Consider the following 15,442-nt stretch of genomic DNA (forward strand, 5'->3'; position numbering starts at 1 on the left):
GGGGAGCGGCCTCAGTTTCCCCACCGGAGCCTGGGAAGTGGGCGGCCCTGTCCTGCTCAACGCACCTGTGATCTTGGTGTGGCCGTGCTGATATGATGCAAACCAGGAGAGCCGGCCGTCCCGCCGAGCTGACCATCCCCCTCACCGCTCCAGCACTCAGTTCTCCTGGTTTCTTTGTTTCAGGCTGAAGGAGTCCCCCGGGCGTACACCTACAGCGCGTTCTTCTGTCCCAACGGTGAGTCCCCGTGCCCATCCTGCTAAGGAGTGGCCTCCTGGCTGGGTCAGGACTTTGGCCTTCCCCCTTCTCCACACTGTGGGGGCTGTTTCAGTGCAAAGTGAGCACCTGCCCTTCCCGGGGTTAGGGGGCACTGTGGATAGGAAGAGCGACGTCCCAGCTGGGGACAGGCAGAGCCAGTGTGAGGGTGGAGCATCCAGCACACAGGGCATGAATGCACAGGAATGTACATGGCAGGTGCCAAGCAAGAAGGTTAGGCTGGCTGGGCGCGGCGGCTCATGCCTGTAACCCCAGCACTTTGGAAGGCTGAGGCAGGTGGATCAGTTGAAGTCAGGAGTTCGAGACCAGCCTGGCCAACATGGTGAGACCTATCTCTACTAAAAGGACAAAGTTATCCAGGTGTGGTGTGTGCCTGTAGTCCCAGCTACTCGGGAGGCTGGAGAATCGCTTGAACCCAGGAGGTGGAAGTTGCAGCGAGCCAGGATTGTGCCACTGCACTCCAGCCTGGGCGACAGAGTGAGACTCCATCTCACAACAACAACATGAGGCTGGACCTAAGAATCACACCTTACACAAGCGTGAACCCAAAACGGATCGTGGACTTAACACGTAACACTATAGTGCTTCTAGAAAAAAGCATAGGACAGCCTGGGCAACAGGGCGAAATCCCATCTCTACAAAAAAAAACAAACTTAGTGAGACCTGGTGGTGCACGCCTGTAGTCCCAGCTACCTGGGAGGCTGAGGTGGGAGGATTACCTGAGCCCAGGAGGTGGAGGTTGCAGTGAGCCTTGATCGTAACACTGCAATCCAGCCTGGTTGAGGATGGCAGGAGGGGAGGGAAGGGAGGGAGGGAGGAAGGAAGGAAGAAATGAAGGGAGGGAGGGAGAGAGGGAGGGAGGGAGGGAGGGAGGAAGGAAGGAAGGAAGGTCAGTCATTTAGGGCCAAGCAGTTTTTAGACTTGAAAAGCACAATCATTCAAAAGAAACATTCATACATTGATAAACCTCATCAAAATTAAAAAGTTTTTTCTCCATAATAAACCCTGTTAAAGGAGGAAGTATAGTACAGACTGGGAGAAAACACATTTGCAAACCTTATCAGACAAAGGACTAGTATTACAATATATAAAGAAGTCTCCAGTTTGGTAGTGAATAAAACAAACCGTCTAATTAAAAAGTGAGCAGGGCCGGGTTTCGCCATTTCTGTTTGGTTCCTTTTGGTATCCATCTGTTTGGTAAATTTCTCACTTATATCCTGAATTGTTTTTCTGATTTCTTTGTATTGTTCTTCTGTATTCTCTTTTGTCTCACTGAGCTTAATTTATATCATTACCATTATTGTTTTTTGAGACAGGATCTCACTCTGTTGCCCAGGCTGGAGTGCAGTGGCGCAGTCATAGCTCACTGCAGCCTCGAATTCCCAGGCCCAGGTGATCCTCCCACTTTGGCCTCCCAATAAGCTAAGACTACAGGCATGTACCATCACGCCTGGTTAATTTTTTGCATTTTTGTTAGAAATGGGATTTCGTTGTGTTGCCCAGGCTGGTCTTGAACTCCTGGGCTTATGTAATTCACCTACCTTGGGTTCTCAAATTATTGGAATTAGAAGTGTGAGCCACCTCGCTCGGATTATTTTGAAATATTTTTCCAAGATTACATACATTTTTTTTTTTTTTTGAGACGGAGTCTGGCTCTGTTGCCCAGGCTAGAGTGCAGTGGTGCAATCTCAGCTCACTGCAACCTCCACCTCCCAGGTTCAAGAAATTCTCCTGCCTCAGCCTCCCAAGTAGCTGCGATTACAGGCGCCTGCCACCACGCCCAGCTAATTTTTGTATTTTTAGTAGAGACAGGGTTTCACTATGTTGGCCAGGCTGGTCTCGAACTCCTGACCTCGTGATCCACCCGCCTCGGCCTCCCAGAGTGCTGGGATTACAGGCTTGAGCCACCGCGCCCAGCCTACATACTTTTGTTTTTGTTTTTTTTTGAGACGGAGTTTCGCTCTTGTTACCCAGGCTGGAGTGCAATGGTGCGATCTCGGCTCACTGCAACCTCCGCCTCCTGGGTTCAGGCAATTCTCCTGCGTCAGCCTCCTGAGTAGCTGGGATTACAGGCACACGCCACCATGCCCAGCTAATTTTTGTATTTTAGTAGAGACGGGGTTTCACCACATTGACCAGGATGGTCTCAATCTCTTGACCTAGTGATCCCCCCGCCTCGGCCTCCCAAAGTGCTGGGATTACAGGTGTGAGCCACCGCGCCCGGCCTACATACGTTTTTTAATTGGAATCTGTTGCGTAAGAATGACTGTGTTTCATTGGTGACGTCACATTTCCTTGCTTTTTCACGTTTCTTTTGTTCTCACGGTGATGTCTGTACATTTGGTGTGATAGTCATTCCTTCCAATGTTTTGAATTTGCTGTAATGGAGGAAGACTTCTTCCATCTGTGCTGTTGGCTGGGGAGAGCGTTTAGTTTCATTCCGGGTGTGTATAGTGTAGTGCATAGCATAGTCTCCATATGATTTATTCGGCTATAAACAGCATCAGTGCCGTCTGGGATTTCCTCAGTGGCTTAGAGTGCAGTTATTAGTAGAGGCCATGATGAAGTTTTGCTTGAGATGAGGAAGCCAGATGGGCCTGTCTGCAGGCCCCCGTGATGGCAGCAGTGGGCAAAACATACGTTCCTTGAGCACCAGGGCATTGTACACTGGTACCAGTGTTAGTGGGTCCAGGTGGGCCAATTCTTGGACTTCCAGGAAGGTTGCTTGGATGCCAGAATTAGCAGTGGTGGGCCAGGAAGGTGGGCAGGTTCTTGGGCCCCTGGGCAGTGGGCATGGTGTGGGCACTGGCAGTAGCAGTGGTGGGTGGGATGACCCTCTAGCTCCCAAGCATGTGCTCTGGTGTTGCTGGTGGCTGTGACAGGCTGGGTGGGCCAATCTCCTTGCCCGCAGGTGGCACAGGCAGGTGTGTGCCAGCTGTGGTGACAGTGGCAGGTTGGGTGAGCCTGCCCTCAGGTGCCTAGGAGGAGCATTCAGGTACCAGCTGTGGTGGTCCAGGCTGGGCAGTCTCAAGGCCCTTGGATGGTACCCTCAGGCACTTGCAGGGGCAGAACTGGGCTGGGCCAACCTATCTCACACTTCCCGGTCGTGTGTGTGGGTGCTGGCTATGGTAGGCAGGGGTAGGGGGATTCTCAGGGCTCCAGTGGAATGCTCAGGTTCAGCATTCAAAAATTAGCCAGGCGTGGAGGCAGGTGCCTGTAATCCCAGGTACCCAGGAGGCTGAGAGAGGAGAATCACGTGAACCTGGGAGGTGGAGGTTGCAGTGAGCCAAGATCGCCCCATTGCACTCCAGCCCCAGTGACGAGAGTAAGACTCTGTCTCAAAAAACAAAAAGCAAACAAACAACCCCACAACTGGAAGACTCACACCCTCTGACACTGAGATTTACCGTAGAGTTACAGAAATCACCACAGTGTGATACGGCTGTCAGCAAACACAAACGCATCAATTATTAGTGGGGAGAGGGGCTGCTTAGAGGCATCTGGTACTTGAATACTGGGTAGGGTGCAGCAGCTTTCAATGGCAGCAGGTGGTTGGGGAGCGTGAGCCTCGCCTGTGCTTTAGCGTCTGGCTGCAGCGGCCCCTGGTGGCAGGTTGGGGAGTTAGCCCTCGGGGAACATGAAAGTGTGCAGCAGCTTCCCTGCTGGGGGCATGGAGGTCATTGCCAATGGGTTGGGCTTCAGTCCTGGTGGCAGCAGCCAGCCACAGTGGTGGCCGTGAGGGGGGGATGTCAGTGGGACTCCAGAGATTCGAAGATGCAGGGGCTATCTGGTCCCCAGGCAGAATGCAGCCTGGCAGTGGCTCGGATCTTGATACAGTGCCCTGCTTTCGCTGCTTAGGGCTGAAGGGTGTGTGAAACCCAGCCTTGGTCCCCTCTCTGGAGCAGTATCTGCACAGTCTCCGGGTAGCTCCCTAGGCTAGTCTGTGGCCCACGAGGATCTGGGGGCTCTCCCGTGGTTAGAGTTCCTAGAGTCCACAGTGGGAATGGGGACCACTGGAGTCTACTCACTTACCCTTTCCTTGCACTGGGGAGCTTCTCCAGGCTTCCAGCCAATTCTCACCAGGCACCCTGCCTTATTTCCATTTCCTAATCTTCACTTTAGGTGTTTCTTGTCACTTCTCTGTGGAATCTCCGTGTTCTTAGATGGACTCTTCAAAGTGTGATTATCCACTTGCTATTTTTGTTCCTTGTCAAGGAGGCAAGTAGCAGATGCCTCTGAGTAGCCCCTCTCCCCACATAATAATTGATGCATTTGTGTTTGCTGACACCCATATCACATTGTGGTGATTCCTGTAACTTTATGGTAAGTCTCAGTGTCAGAGGGTGTTAGCCTTCCAGTTGTGTGTGGGGGTCTTCTTCTTTTTTCTTTTTTGAGATGTATTTTCACTTTCATCGCCAAGACTGGACTGCAGTGGTGCAATCTCAGCTCACTGCAACCTCTACCTCCCAGGTTCAAGTGATTCTCCTGCCTCAGCCTCCTCAGTAGCTGGAATTATAGGCGCCTGACACCGCACATGGTTAATTTTTGAGGTTTTAGTAGAGACAGAGTTTCATCATGTTGGTCAGGCTGGTCTTGAACTCCTGACCTCAGGTGATCCACCTGCCTTGGCCTCCCAAAGTGCTGGGTTCTTTATCAAATTTGAGCTCTCCTAAGTCCTTTGCATGTCCATATAAATTTTGGAATCTGTTTAGCAATTTCTCCAAAAAAGCCTCCTGGGATTTTGATTGGGATTGCATTAATCTGTAGAACTGTCTGGGGAAGAACTCACATGTTCACGATAATCCATGAACATGGTCTACCTTTCATTGATTTGGGTTTTCTCTAGTTTCTCTCCTCAGCCTTTTGCAGTTTTCAGCAACTTGTTCCTCTTTTGCCAGATTTATCCCTGAGTATTTTATCTTTTTGGTTTTTAGAGAGAGAGTCTTATTCTGTCACCCAGGCTGGAGTGCAATGGTGCAATCGTGGCTCACTGCAACCTTAAACTCCTGGGCTCAAGTGATCCTCCTGCCTTGGCCTCCCAAGTAGCTGGGACTACAGATGCATGCCACTGCTCATTTAAAAACATTTTTGTAGAGATAGGGGTCTTGCTATATTGCCCAGGCTGGTCTCGAACTCCTAGCCTCAAGCAATCTTCCTGCCTCAGCCTCCTAAAGTGCTGGAATTACAGGTGTGAGCCACTATGCCCAGGCCCATTTTATCTTTTGCGTGCCACTGTCAATGCTATTGTTAAGCCAACTCCATTCTCCCACATGTGCTGAGTCACAGTGAGACTCACCCCTTGTGGTCCTGGTGCTCACCTCCAGGTACCATCAGGGAAAGTGGGGTGCCTCCAGGTGTCCTCTCAACTCCCCATCTCCTTTCCTCCATGCAGAGAGAGTCCACATCTCCACCCCTAACAAGTACGAGTTCCAGTATGTGCAGCGGCCGCTGCGCCTCACCCGCTTTGATGTCGCCGTGCGGGCTCACAACGATGCCCGCGTGTCCTTGTCTTCTGGGCCCCAGGACACAGCAGGCATGATCGAGATTGTCCTGGGAGGGCATCAAAACACCAGGTCATGGATCTCCACCAGCAAGATGGGAGAGCCTGTGGCCAGTGCACACACGGCCAAGATCCTCTCCTGGGATGAATTCAGAACATTCTGGATCAGCTGGCATGGTGGCCTCATCCAGGTATACAGCGGGACTGCCTGGGGCTTGCACAGAAACCTCATGTTCCTCTGGTATTCACTGCTTCCTGTTCTGTGCCAGGCTCTGATGGGGGGGTCGGGAGGAGCAAAGGAAACACAGGGCACCACCCCAAGTTGTTCTCAGTCTAGAGTTGCTTACCACAAAAAAACATATGCCAAGAGTGTAGGCTGAGGGCCCCACGGGGTCGGGGGGTGAGCCTTATGCTGTGCTGAGGTGCAGGATCCGAGAAACAAAGAGACAGGACACAGAAGTACAAAGAAAATGCAGCTGGGCTCCAGGGGCCATGCCACCTATAAGCGGACTCAGGCGAGGCCCCGAATGTCCAGAAGCATGAGTATTTATTGTGTATAGGTTAGGGGGCAGGGCAGTGAGTGAAATCATCTTTAGGGATTGTGATAGGGTCGTGAGCAATAAAACATGGGGTCCACCCCCATTAGGTCACCTAGGCCAGGAGGTGGACAGTGTGCGGCAAGGGGCCCGTTCCCATGAAGGCAAGGGCCGTGTGCAGTAAGGGGTCCACCCCCATTAGGTCACCGAGGCTTGAAGGTGGGCCGTGCGCAGTGAAGAGGGTGCAGTGTGCAATACTTCTATCTATGGGCAAACTACTTCTAAGAAGATTTATAGGAGGATGCTTTAAGTCCCATAGCAGTGACAGAGCTGTTGAGGTTACTGCCACCTTCTGGCAGCTTCCAATGGGTTCTATGGGAAGATGCTTTTCAAGCAGCACAGTGACCAGAGCTGATAAAGTTCACAGTCACCAAGGTGGATTGCCGTTCTGAGGGCAGCCTTCCACAAGAACTGGAGCAAGGTCCTACAACTCCTTCATCAGGAGGAGTGGCTCTTGCCCCAAGCCTGCCATACAGCGGGTATCTTTACGATACTGAACGCTGCCGCCTGGGCCATGGATTCTTGTCCTGGTGTAACTGTTTTTCCCTTAAATCATGCTCTGCACTGTGTCTGCTCTAGGCATTCCTCCGATTATAAGCTGCTTATTCTTTAATTCATGCTCTGTACCGTGTCTACTCTAGGCATTCCCCGATTATGAACTAAGATATAATTATAGATATATATGTAGGGAAATATTCTTTAGGCACTCATACTATCAACTATTATATGATTATATATAGAGGATTATATAAAGGAATTCTTCAAGCCCTAATTCTATAAACTAATATATGATTATGTAAAGGATTATATAAAAGGAAATAGCTGAGTAGTAACACTATAAAGTGAGATATTCCTCAAGCCCTGACTGTGCCAGGGTTCTGCTTAGCTCTCATTCCTCGGTGCCGATATGGGGGGTTACCCACAAAGAGCTGTGACAGAGGAAGCACGCAAGGATCTGGGAGCAGAGAGAGGAGGTAGGTGGTCAGGGAGAAAAAAATGGACATGATGAGCAAGTGAAGTGGGGGCTGGGGCTGTTCTCTGGGCCAAGCGAAAGAGATACAGAAACGAACACAGCTTCCTAACAGAGGAAGCTAATACAGCTTCCCAGAGGAGGAACATAGCCACAGTCGGTTTTAAAATATGAATAGGAGTTCACTAGGCAAAATGGGCGTATAGTATGTTCTCCAGGCAGAGGAATCGCATGTGCAAAGGTCCAGGGGTTCCAAGTAGCCCAGTGACTGTGAACCTGCAGGTGCCATGCCTTCTGTTTCTGTTGGCTGTCTAATGGATGGGGTGACCTCTGGTTTCTGTCACCTCTGACTCACTGAGGACCCTTCCCTGCACTGTGAGCATGCGTAAGGCCTCTGACCGTGGCCACAAAGCTGATGTCACTGCCACCTGAGTGCCTACTGCCTGCTTCCTGCCAGCGTCCAGCAGCCTTGGTTTCTTTTTCCAGGTTGGCCACGGTCCAGAGCCGTCCAATGAGTCTGTCATTGTGTCCTGGACCGTCCCCAGGCCACCAGAGGTCCAGTTCATCGGCTTTTCCACTGGCTGGGGCTCCATGGGTGAATTCCGAATCTGGAGGAAGATGGAGGTAGATGAGAGCTACAGCGAGGCCTTCACCCTGGGGGTCCCGCATGGCGCCATCCCTGGGTCTGAGCGGGCCGCCGCCTCCATCATCGGTGCGTCTGTCCCACAGCCTGGCTTGGGGAGGTCAGGGGGCAAGAGCCAAGGTTGAGACTCCAGGGTTGGTGTCAAGCTGGGCTTTGCTGGGGACCTGTGTCCTGGGGTGTCCACATAGACACACACACACGCGCGCGCACACACATACACACACACACCCCTAACAAGCAGCTTCCAGTGCCTTCCTGTGCCTGTCCATGTGCTGGGCATTGAGGCAGCCCCAGAGCTGACCCCAACCCCACCCTCGAGGGACTCCTAGTCCAGGTGAGATGGCAGATCCAGAGCCCCCCAAGTCTAAGCCTTATGCAGAGGTCAGGGTGGGATGACCCCTGAGGACCTGCAGTGAACCCTGTGAGGGGAATGGGCCAAGAACCAGATCCAAGAAAACCCGAATGCCTGGTGAAGTCAGCCAGACATGGAGGCCTTGGGGGCTTGGTGATGGGGCAGGCTTCTGGAGCAGTTGCTGAGTAGGGGTGAGAGGCCCTGACTAGGGACATTGGAAGCAGCCTTAGGGGGTCTCTGGGGTTAAGATGTGTATTAGTCTGTTTTCATGCTGCTGATAAAGACATACCCAAGACTGGGTAATTTATAAAGAAAAAGAGGTTTAATGGACCCACAGTTCCAGGTGGCTGGGGAGGCCTCACAGTCATGGTGGAGGCGAAAGGCATGTCTTACGTGGCGGCAGGAAGAGAGAATGAGCGCCAAGCAAAAGGGATTTCCCCTTATAAAATCATCAGATCTCACGAGACTTATTCACTACCACGAGAACAGTATGGGGGAAACCACTCCCATAATTCAGTTGTTTCCCACCAGGTCCCTCCCACAACGTGGGAATTATGGGAGCTACAGTTCAAGATGAGACTCGGTTGGGGACACAGCCAAACCATATCAGGATGCTTCTAGTAGCCCAGGTGCAGGAGGGGAAGTGGGGACAGTGTGACTGATCCAGTGCTGGGAGTTGGGCAGAAGGGTGGTGAGAGTTTGGGATGGGCCTGAGCCAGGGAGGAGAGAGCAAGAGGCCAGAAAGGGATGAACGGACCCAAATGAGGGGGTCAAGGCTCTCTCTGACATCAGGGGTGGAGGGCCTCGGACATGGGCAGGTTGGCGGTTGTGGCCGGATCAGCGGAAGTTTGAGTTTACAATTTCTGAGGCATGAGAGCAAGTCAGAGGTGGACGTGGGGCTGAGTGGCTCAGATGGAATTGAGGGAGATAGGAGAAGAAGCAGAGAGGCAGGAATGGAGAGTAGGTGACAGCTGGGATCCGTGGGCCATGCCTTCAGTGACACAGTGGGTGGAGAAGAAGCTGAGGAGCCTAGAGGATGGTGATGAGAAAGTAGCCAGGCAGTTCGTGCAACATGAGGAGGCTGCAGGGGCAATGGCAGCCTCAGTGAGACATGCAGAGAGGCTAAAGAAGGAAAGAAGGTGTGTTCAGGGGACATTGGGGGTCCCAGGGGGTCCATCAGCAATCTTTGAGAAAGAGAAGCCAAGGAGAGGAATACAGAATGTCAAGGGGATGAGAGAACCAGAGTATTTTTTAAAAGAAAGAAAACTTTTAAAAATGCACTTCCAATTCCATACATATAGACACTTTTTTAAAAAATTGAAGTGCTCCTGGTTAAAGAGAAAATCAGAATATTTTAGAAAGAATATTTTAGAAAGACTGTTTAGAATGGAATGAGAATGTGTAGACATACTGGTATTTGTAGGATGCAGCCAAAGTTGCACTTAGAGGCCCATGTATAGCCTTCAATGCACCGATTTTAAAAGCCAGGAAGGGAAAAAGCTTCGAACAGAATGAAAAGCTAGAGAAAGAAAGCCTGAGTTAAAAATAAAGAACACAGAAGGATGTGTGTGGAGAAGGTGAACAAACTGTCACCAAAGCCAGGACACCAGCTGGTCTGAGCAGGCAGAGGGTGCCAGTCCCAAAGGGCAGTTGAGTGGCTGATGGGTGATGCACACAGTCTCCCATCTCTGGGTAAAGCTGTCTCTGTGCTCTACTGAGCTGGGACAGCCCTCAACTTAACTCTCTTTTCTTCCCACCAGGGGATGTCATGGGGCCAACCCTGAACCACCTCGCTAACCTCCTGCGGCTGCCCTTTGGCTGCGGAGAGCAGAACATGATCCACTTCGCTCCCAACGTCTTTGTCTTGAAGTATCTTCAGAAAACGCAGCAGCTTAGCCCTGAGGTGGAGAGAGAGACCACCGACTATCTGGTACAAGGTATTGGGGGAAAACTGCCTGGGTCAAGGCAGGAGCAAAGGAGGCAGGTTCAGCCTTCAGTGGAGAGGACCACGCTGGAGGCGGCCCACACAGCGGGCTCAGCGATGGGGAGGAGGTGGGCAAAAGAGCCCATTCAGGGTGGCCCCGATCTGGTCACTGTCAGCAGGAGCCTGATGTCTGTGGCCATTAGGATGAGATTCTGAATGAATGTTGCTGTTCAGATACAGGGAGAGGAACAGCATCTTTTTAAAGTGTTGATTTTTTTTTTTTTACAAGAATAATATAACCACATTATTAAAAATAACATTTAGAAAAGAAAAAAGAAGTCCAGGCACAGTAGCTGATGCCTGTGATCCCAACACTTTTGGAGGCTGAAGTGGGAGGATCACTTGAGCCCAGGAATTTGAGACCAGCCTGGGCAACATAGCAAGACCCCATCTCTACAAAAATTTTTTAAAAATTAGCCAGACACGGTGGCATGCACCTGTAGTCCCAGCTACTCGGGAGGCTGAGGCAGGAGGATCGCTTGAGTCCAGGAGTTGGAGGCTGCAGTGAACTGTGATTGTGCCACTGCACTCCAGCCAAGGTGGCAGAGTGAGACCCCAACTGTAAAAAATAAAAAGGAATAAAGAAGAAGAAACAGTCAGGGGTTGCTCCAGGCGGACATTCTGGCATCATGAAGGCTGATCATGGACAGCTAGGAAGGCCAAGTCCACTGAGGCCAGGTGCTGGGGGCTCAGATTAGCACTTGTGAGGTCTGGGAGGTGTGTGGACACCAGTCGCCCCAGGGCCAGGCACACCGTGGTGGACTCATCCAGGCTCAGGTCCTTAAACGCCACCCAGAGTGGAATGAGTCCTCCTCGTGAATGACAGCCAGGGTCTGCATGCCTTCAGCCAACTCGCAGTTCGGACTCAACAAACCCCAAACCAACCCCCGTCCATCTTCCCCCCAAACCCACTTGTGTTCATTTTCTGAAGCTGTCATAACAAAATGTCACAAACGGGACGGCTCACAACGACAGAAATGTATCATCCCCTTGTAGTTCTGGAGGCCAAAAGTCCAAAATGAAGGTGTCTGCAGAGCCGGCTCCTTCTGGCAGCTCTGAGGGGGACTCTGGCCCAGGTCTCTCAGGCATCTGCTGGCTCCAGGCATTCCCTGACTTGTAGACCGATCAGCCTGCTCTGTGCCTCCACGATCACGTGGCTGTCACCTCTGTGACTTCCTTTTCTTTCCTTTTTGTTTTTTTGAGACGGAGTTTCACTCTTGTTACCCAGGCTGGAGTGCAATGTTGCGATCTCGGCTCACCGCAACCTCCGCCTCCTGGGTTCAAGCAATTCTCCTGCCTCAGCCTCCTGAGTAGCTGGGATTACAGGCATGCACCACCACACCCGGCTAGTTTTGTATTTTTGGTAAAGATGGGGTTTCTCCAAGTTGGTCAGGCTGGTCTCAAACTCCTGACCTCAGGTGATCCACCCACCTCGGCCTCCCAAAGTGCTGGAACTATAGATTACAGGCATAAGCCACCACGTCTGGCCTTTTTTTTTTGAGCCAGGCTCTTACTCTGTCATCCAGGCTAGAGTGCTGTGGTGTAATCACAGCTCACTGCAGCCTTGAACTCCTGGGCTCAAGCAGTTCTCCCACCTCAGCCTCCTGAGTAGCTGGAACTACAGACGTGCACCACCATGCCCAGCCAATTCTTTGTCAAGATGGGGTTTTGCTATGTTGTCCAGGCTGGTCTTGAACTCCTGGCCTCAAGTGATCCTCTCACCTCGGCCTCCCAAAATGCTGGGATTCCAGGTGCAAGCCACAGTGCCTGGCCCCTCTTTTTCTCTTACAAGGGCACCTGTCTTTGGATTTTGGACCACCCTAAATAAATTCAGAATGTTCTCATCTCGAGAATTGACCGTTAGTGACATCGGTAAGCATCTTTATTTCCAGGAAGGTCCCATTTTCAGGTTCCAAGTGAATGTGAATTTGGGAGGACCCACCCAGTACAGAGTTCCTTTTGTCACTTGTCCTGTCTCTGTGGACACAGCCCTGTCCTTCCTGAGGCTCAGGCCACAAACCACGATGCCCTTGGAGTCGTCCTGCATTCCCTCACAGCCCGAGTCTGGCTGAGTAGCTCCACCTACACCCCAGGAAGGCTCCCCACCTCTTGCCACCACTGGGTCCAAGCTCATCATTGCACACTTGGAGAGGCCCCGCCCCCAGCTTTCTGTCCAGACCCTACAGTTTACTGGCATCCTTCCCCTACTCACACGCCACCCATGGCTCCCTGTGCCCTCACAGGAAAGCCACACACCCAGCCCAGCCTCGGAGGCCGCTGTGGCCCACCAGCCTCTCGCCACACCCCCTCGTTCCCTGCTCTGGCACCTCCAGTTCTCCGAGCTTCCCAAGCTCCCACCCCAGCAGGTGGAGCAGCCCCCACACCTGGGGACAGAGGGCGCTGCCTCAAGATGGTGATTTAACTGACCTCCCGGGAGTGACTGAGGGCCAGCGTGTGACCAGGAGTCACAAAGGGGCCATGTCAGTAAACCAGATGAATGAGTTGGTGGTTACAGCCACCCTAGATGTGGTGTGGGGTGGTTTCAAGGACCTCAGATGTGGTGTGGAGAAGTTTCAGAGACCCCAGATGTGACGTGGGCCCGTTTCAGTGAGCCCAGATGTGGTGGGGGGAGCAGTTTTAGGGACTCCAGATGTGGTACGAAGCAGTTTCAAGAACCCCACATGTGGTATGGGGCAGTTTCAGGGACCTCATGTGGATATATGGCAGTTTCAAGGGCCCCAGATGTGATTTGAGGCAATTCCGGGGACCCCACATGTGGTGTGACTTTGGAGGTCTGGGGTAGGGGATGGCAGAGTGGGAGGGTCCTTGGGGCAGGCCCGGGCCGGGCCAGTCAGCAGGACGGGGTCCTCTCTGCTTGCCCCACAGGCTACCAGCGCCAGCTGACCTACAAGCGACAGGATGGCTCCTACAGCGCATTCGGGGAGCGGGACGCATCGGGGAGCATGTGGTGAGTCTGCACCGTCCCAGGCACACCCTCCGAGGCTCCCTGCCCGATGCCATGACCTCACATCCAGGGCAGTGTGGCCACATTGCTTGGCACTTGATAGCCAGGCGACAGGGAACACAGCTGGGAAGTAAAGACTGGTGGTCCCAGCTCCAGGGACTCGGAAGGATGGAGGCTGGGGGCTTGGGGCCAGTACGGAGCTGGTGACTGTAACTGTTCCTTTCTGCTGTTGTTACCACGGTGACCAGGACCCCATCCCCTGCTTTCTGGCCCCTCAGGAGTGAGCCCTGGACACCCTGGGCTTGCTCAAGCCCCCAGGACCCAGGAATGGCATTGGCCGGAGATCAGGAGGAGATGGCAGGGCAAGGGGGTCAGAGGCCAGGCCAGCGCCTTGAGGCTGGGGTGCAGAGTGTGCAGGAGTAGCCTGGGGTCTTGTTTCTTTGGTAACTGCAGGGAGGTGACCAGGGAGGCCAGGCACACCTGGGAGGGCGGGCACACCTGGAAGGCCGGGCACACCTGGGAGGGCAGGCACACCTGGGAGGCCTGGCCCTGGGAGGCCGGGCACACCTGGGAGGCCGGGCACACCTGGGAGGCCAGGCCCTGGGAGGCCGGGCACACCTGGGAGGCCGGGCCCTGGGAGGCCGGGCACTGGGAGGCCGGGCACACCTGGGAGGCCAGGCCCTGGGAGGGCAGGCACACCTGGGAAGCCGGGCACACCTGGGAGGGCGGACACACCTGGGAGGCTGGGCACACCTGGGTCTTGGTTTCTTGGGATCCTCAGGCTGCTGCAGTTCTTGGCATCATCATGGGGTTCACCTGAGACTGAGTCGCCTTGAACTCCTGTGCCCATCACTGGCCAGACTCCTTTTTGGAGATCGCCAGCCTGGTAGTGCCAACAGCAGCTGTGAGCGTGGAAATCTCCCTGTCTTTAGTCCAACAGAGTACCCACTGCGCAGTCGCAGTGCCAGGAACCCGGGGAGCGGGGACATGTGGCTGAGTACCTCCTGCCATTGGCAGCATCACTTACTTAGCTCCAGAGGGGCCCAGGGTTGGCGACATGCCCAGCATCCCCCATCCCCAGCAACTCATCCACACTGTCCCAGCTCTAGTCCCAGAGCCCTGCCCTGCTGACAGCTGGTAACACGGGGCTGCAATCACGCCCTAGCAAGCGAAGGCCCCACCCATCCTGGGACAGCTAAAGCCACTGAGTCACTCTCCAAAAGCTGGATGAGCCCCAGCAGCCCCCTAGGTCTCCACCAGCCAGGATTAGCAAGTTGTGACACATCGGACACTTTTTTTTTTTTTTTTTTGAGATGAAATCTCATTCTGTTATCCATGCTGGAGTGCAGTGGTGCAATCTTGGCTCACTGCAACCTCTGTCTCCCAGATTCAAGCAATTCTTCTGCCTCAGCCTCCTGAGTAGCTGGGATCATATGTGTGCACCATCATGCCTGGCTAATTTTTGTATTTTTAGTAGAGGTTTTATATTTAGTAGAGGTTTGTATTTTTTTTTTTTTTTTGAGACGGAGTTTCTCTCTCGTTACCCAGGCTGGAGTGCAATGGCGCGATCTCGGCTCACCGCAACCTCCGCCTCCTGGGTTCAGGCAATTCTCCTGCCTCAGCCTCCTGGGTAGCTGGGATTACAGGCACACGCCACCATGCCCGGCTAATTTTTTGTATTAGTAGAGACAGGGTTTCACCATGTTGACCAGGATGGTCTCGATCTCTTGACCTCGTGATCCACCCGCCTCGGCCTCCCAAAGTGCTGGGATTACAGGCTTGAGCCACCGTGCCCAGCCTGAGGTTTGTATTTTTAGTAGAGAGATTTCACCACGTTGGCCAGGCTGGCCTCAAACTCCTGACCTCAGGTGATCCGCCCGCCTCGGCCTCCCAAAGTGCTGAGATTACAGGTCTGAGCCACTGTGCCCAACCTGGATGCTCTCAGTATGCACATACCTCCTTAGCATCTGTCAGGGATTAAACTCTCAGCGTGACCAAGAAAAATCCAATTTCACTGTCTGCACGGAAATAGAGTAGCCAGCAGCTTCCATGTCCCCTCTCACTTCCTGAAACATCCCTGTTGGTCTCCAAGCATGGACACCTTCCTGGGGACCCTGTGGGACAAGGAGGTAGTAATTGAGGGGCAGTGGCAGCGGCA

General features: G+C 53.0%; 1 protein-coding gene across 1 annotated transcript in view; it reads left to right on the forward strand.

Annotated features, from left to right (window-relative positions):
* CPAMD8 (C3 and PZP like alpha-2-macroglobulin domain containing 8) overlaps positions 1-15,442 on the forward strand; it is a 114,777-nt gene that overhangs the window by 77,186 nt on the left and 22,149 nt on the right. Inside the window, exons 23-27 of the mRNA XM_064381667.1 lie at positions 184-235; positions 5,667-5,965; positions 7,827-8,052; positions 10,096-10,272; positions 13,206-13,287. Of these exons, the coding sequence (XP_064237737.1) occupies positions 184-235; positions 5,667-5,965; positions 7,827-8,052; positions 10,096-10,272; positions 13,206-13,287 (836 nt within the window). The remainder of the gene's footprint in view (positions 1-183; positions 236-5,666; positions 5,966-7,826; positions 8,053-10,095; positions 10,273-13,205; positions 13,288-15,442) is intronic.

This window comes from Aotus nancymaae, unplaced genomic scaffold (genome assembly GCF_030222135.1).
Source record: "Aotus nancymaae isolate 86718 unplaced genomic scaffold, 86718_ANA_hifiasm-v0.15.2.pri h1tg000028l, whole genome shotgun sequence".
Taxonomy (NCBI): domain Eukaryota; kingdom Metazoa; phylum Chordata; class Mammalia; order Primates; family Aotidae; genus Aotus; species Aotus nancymaae.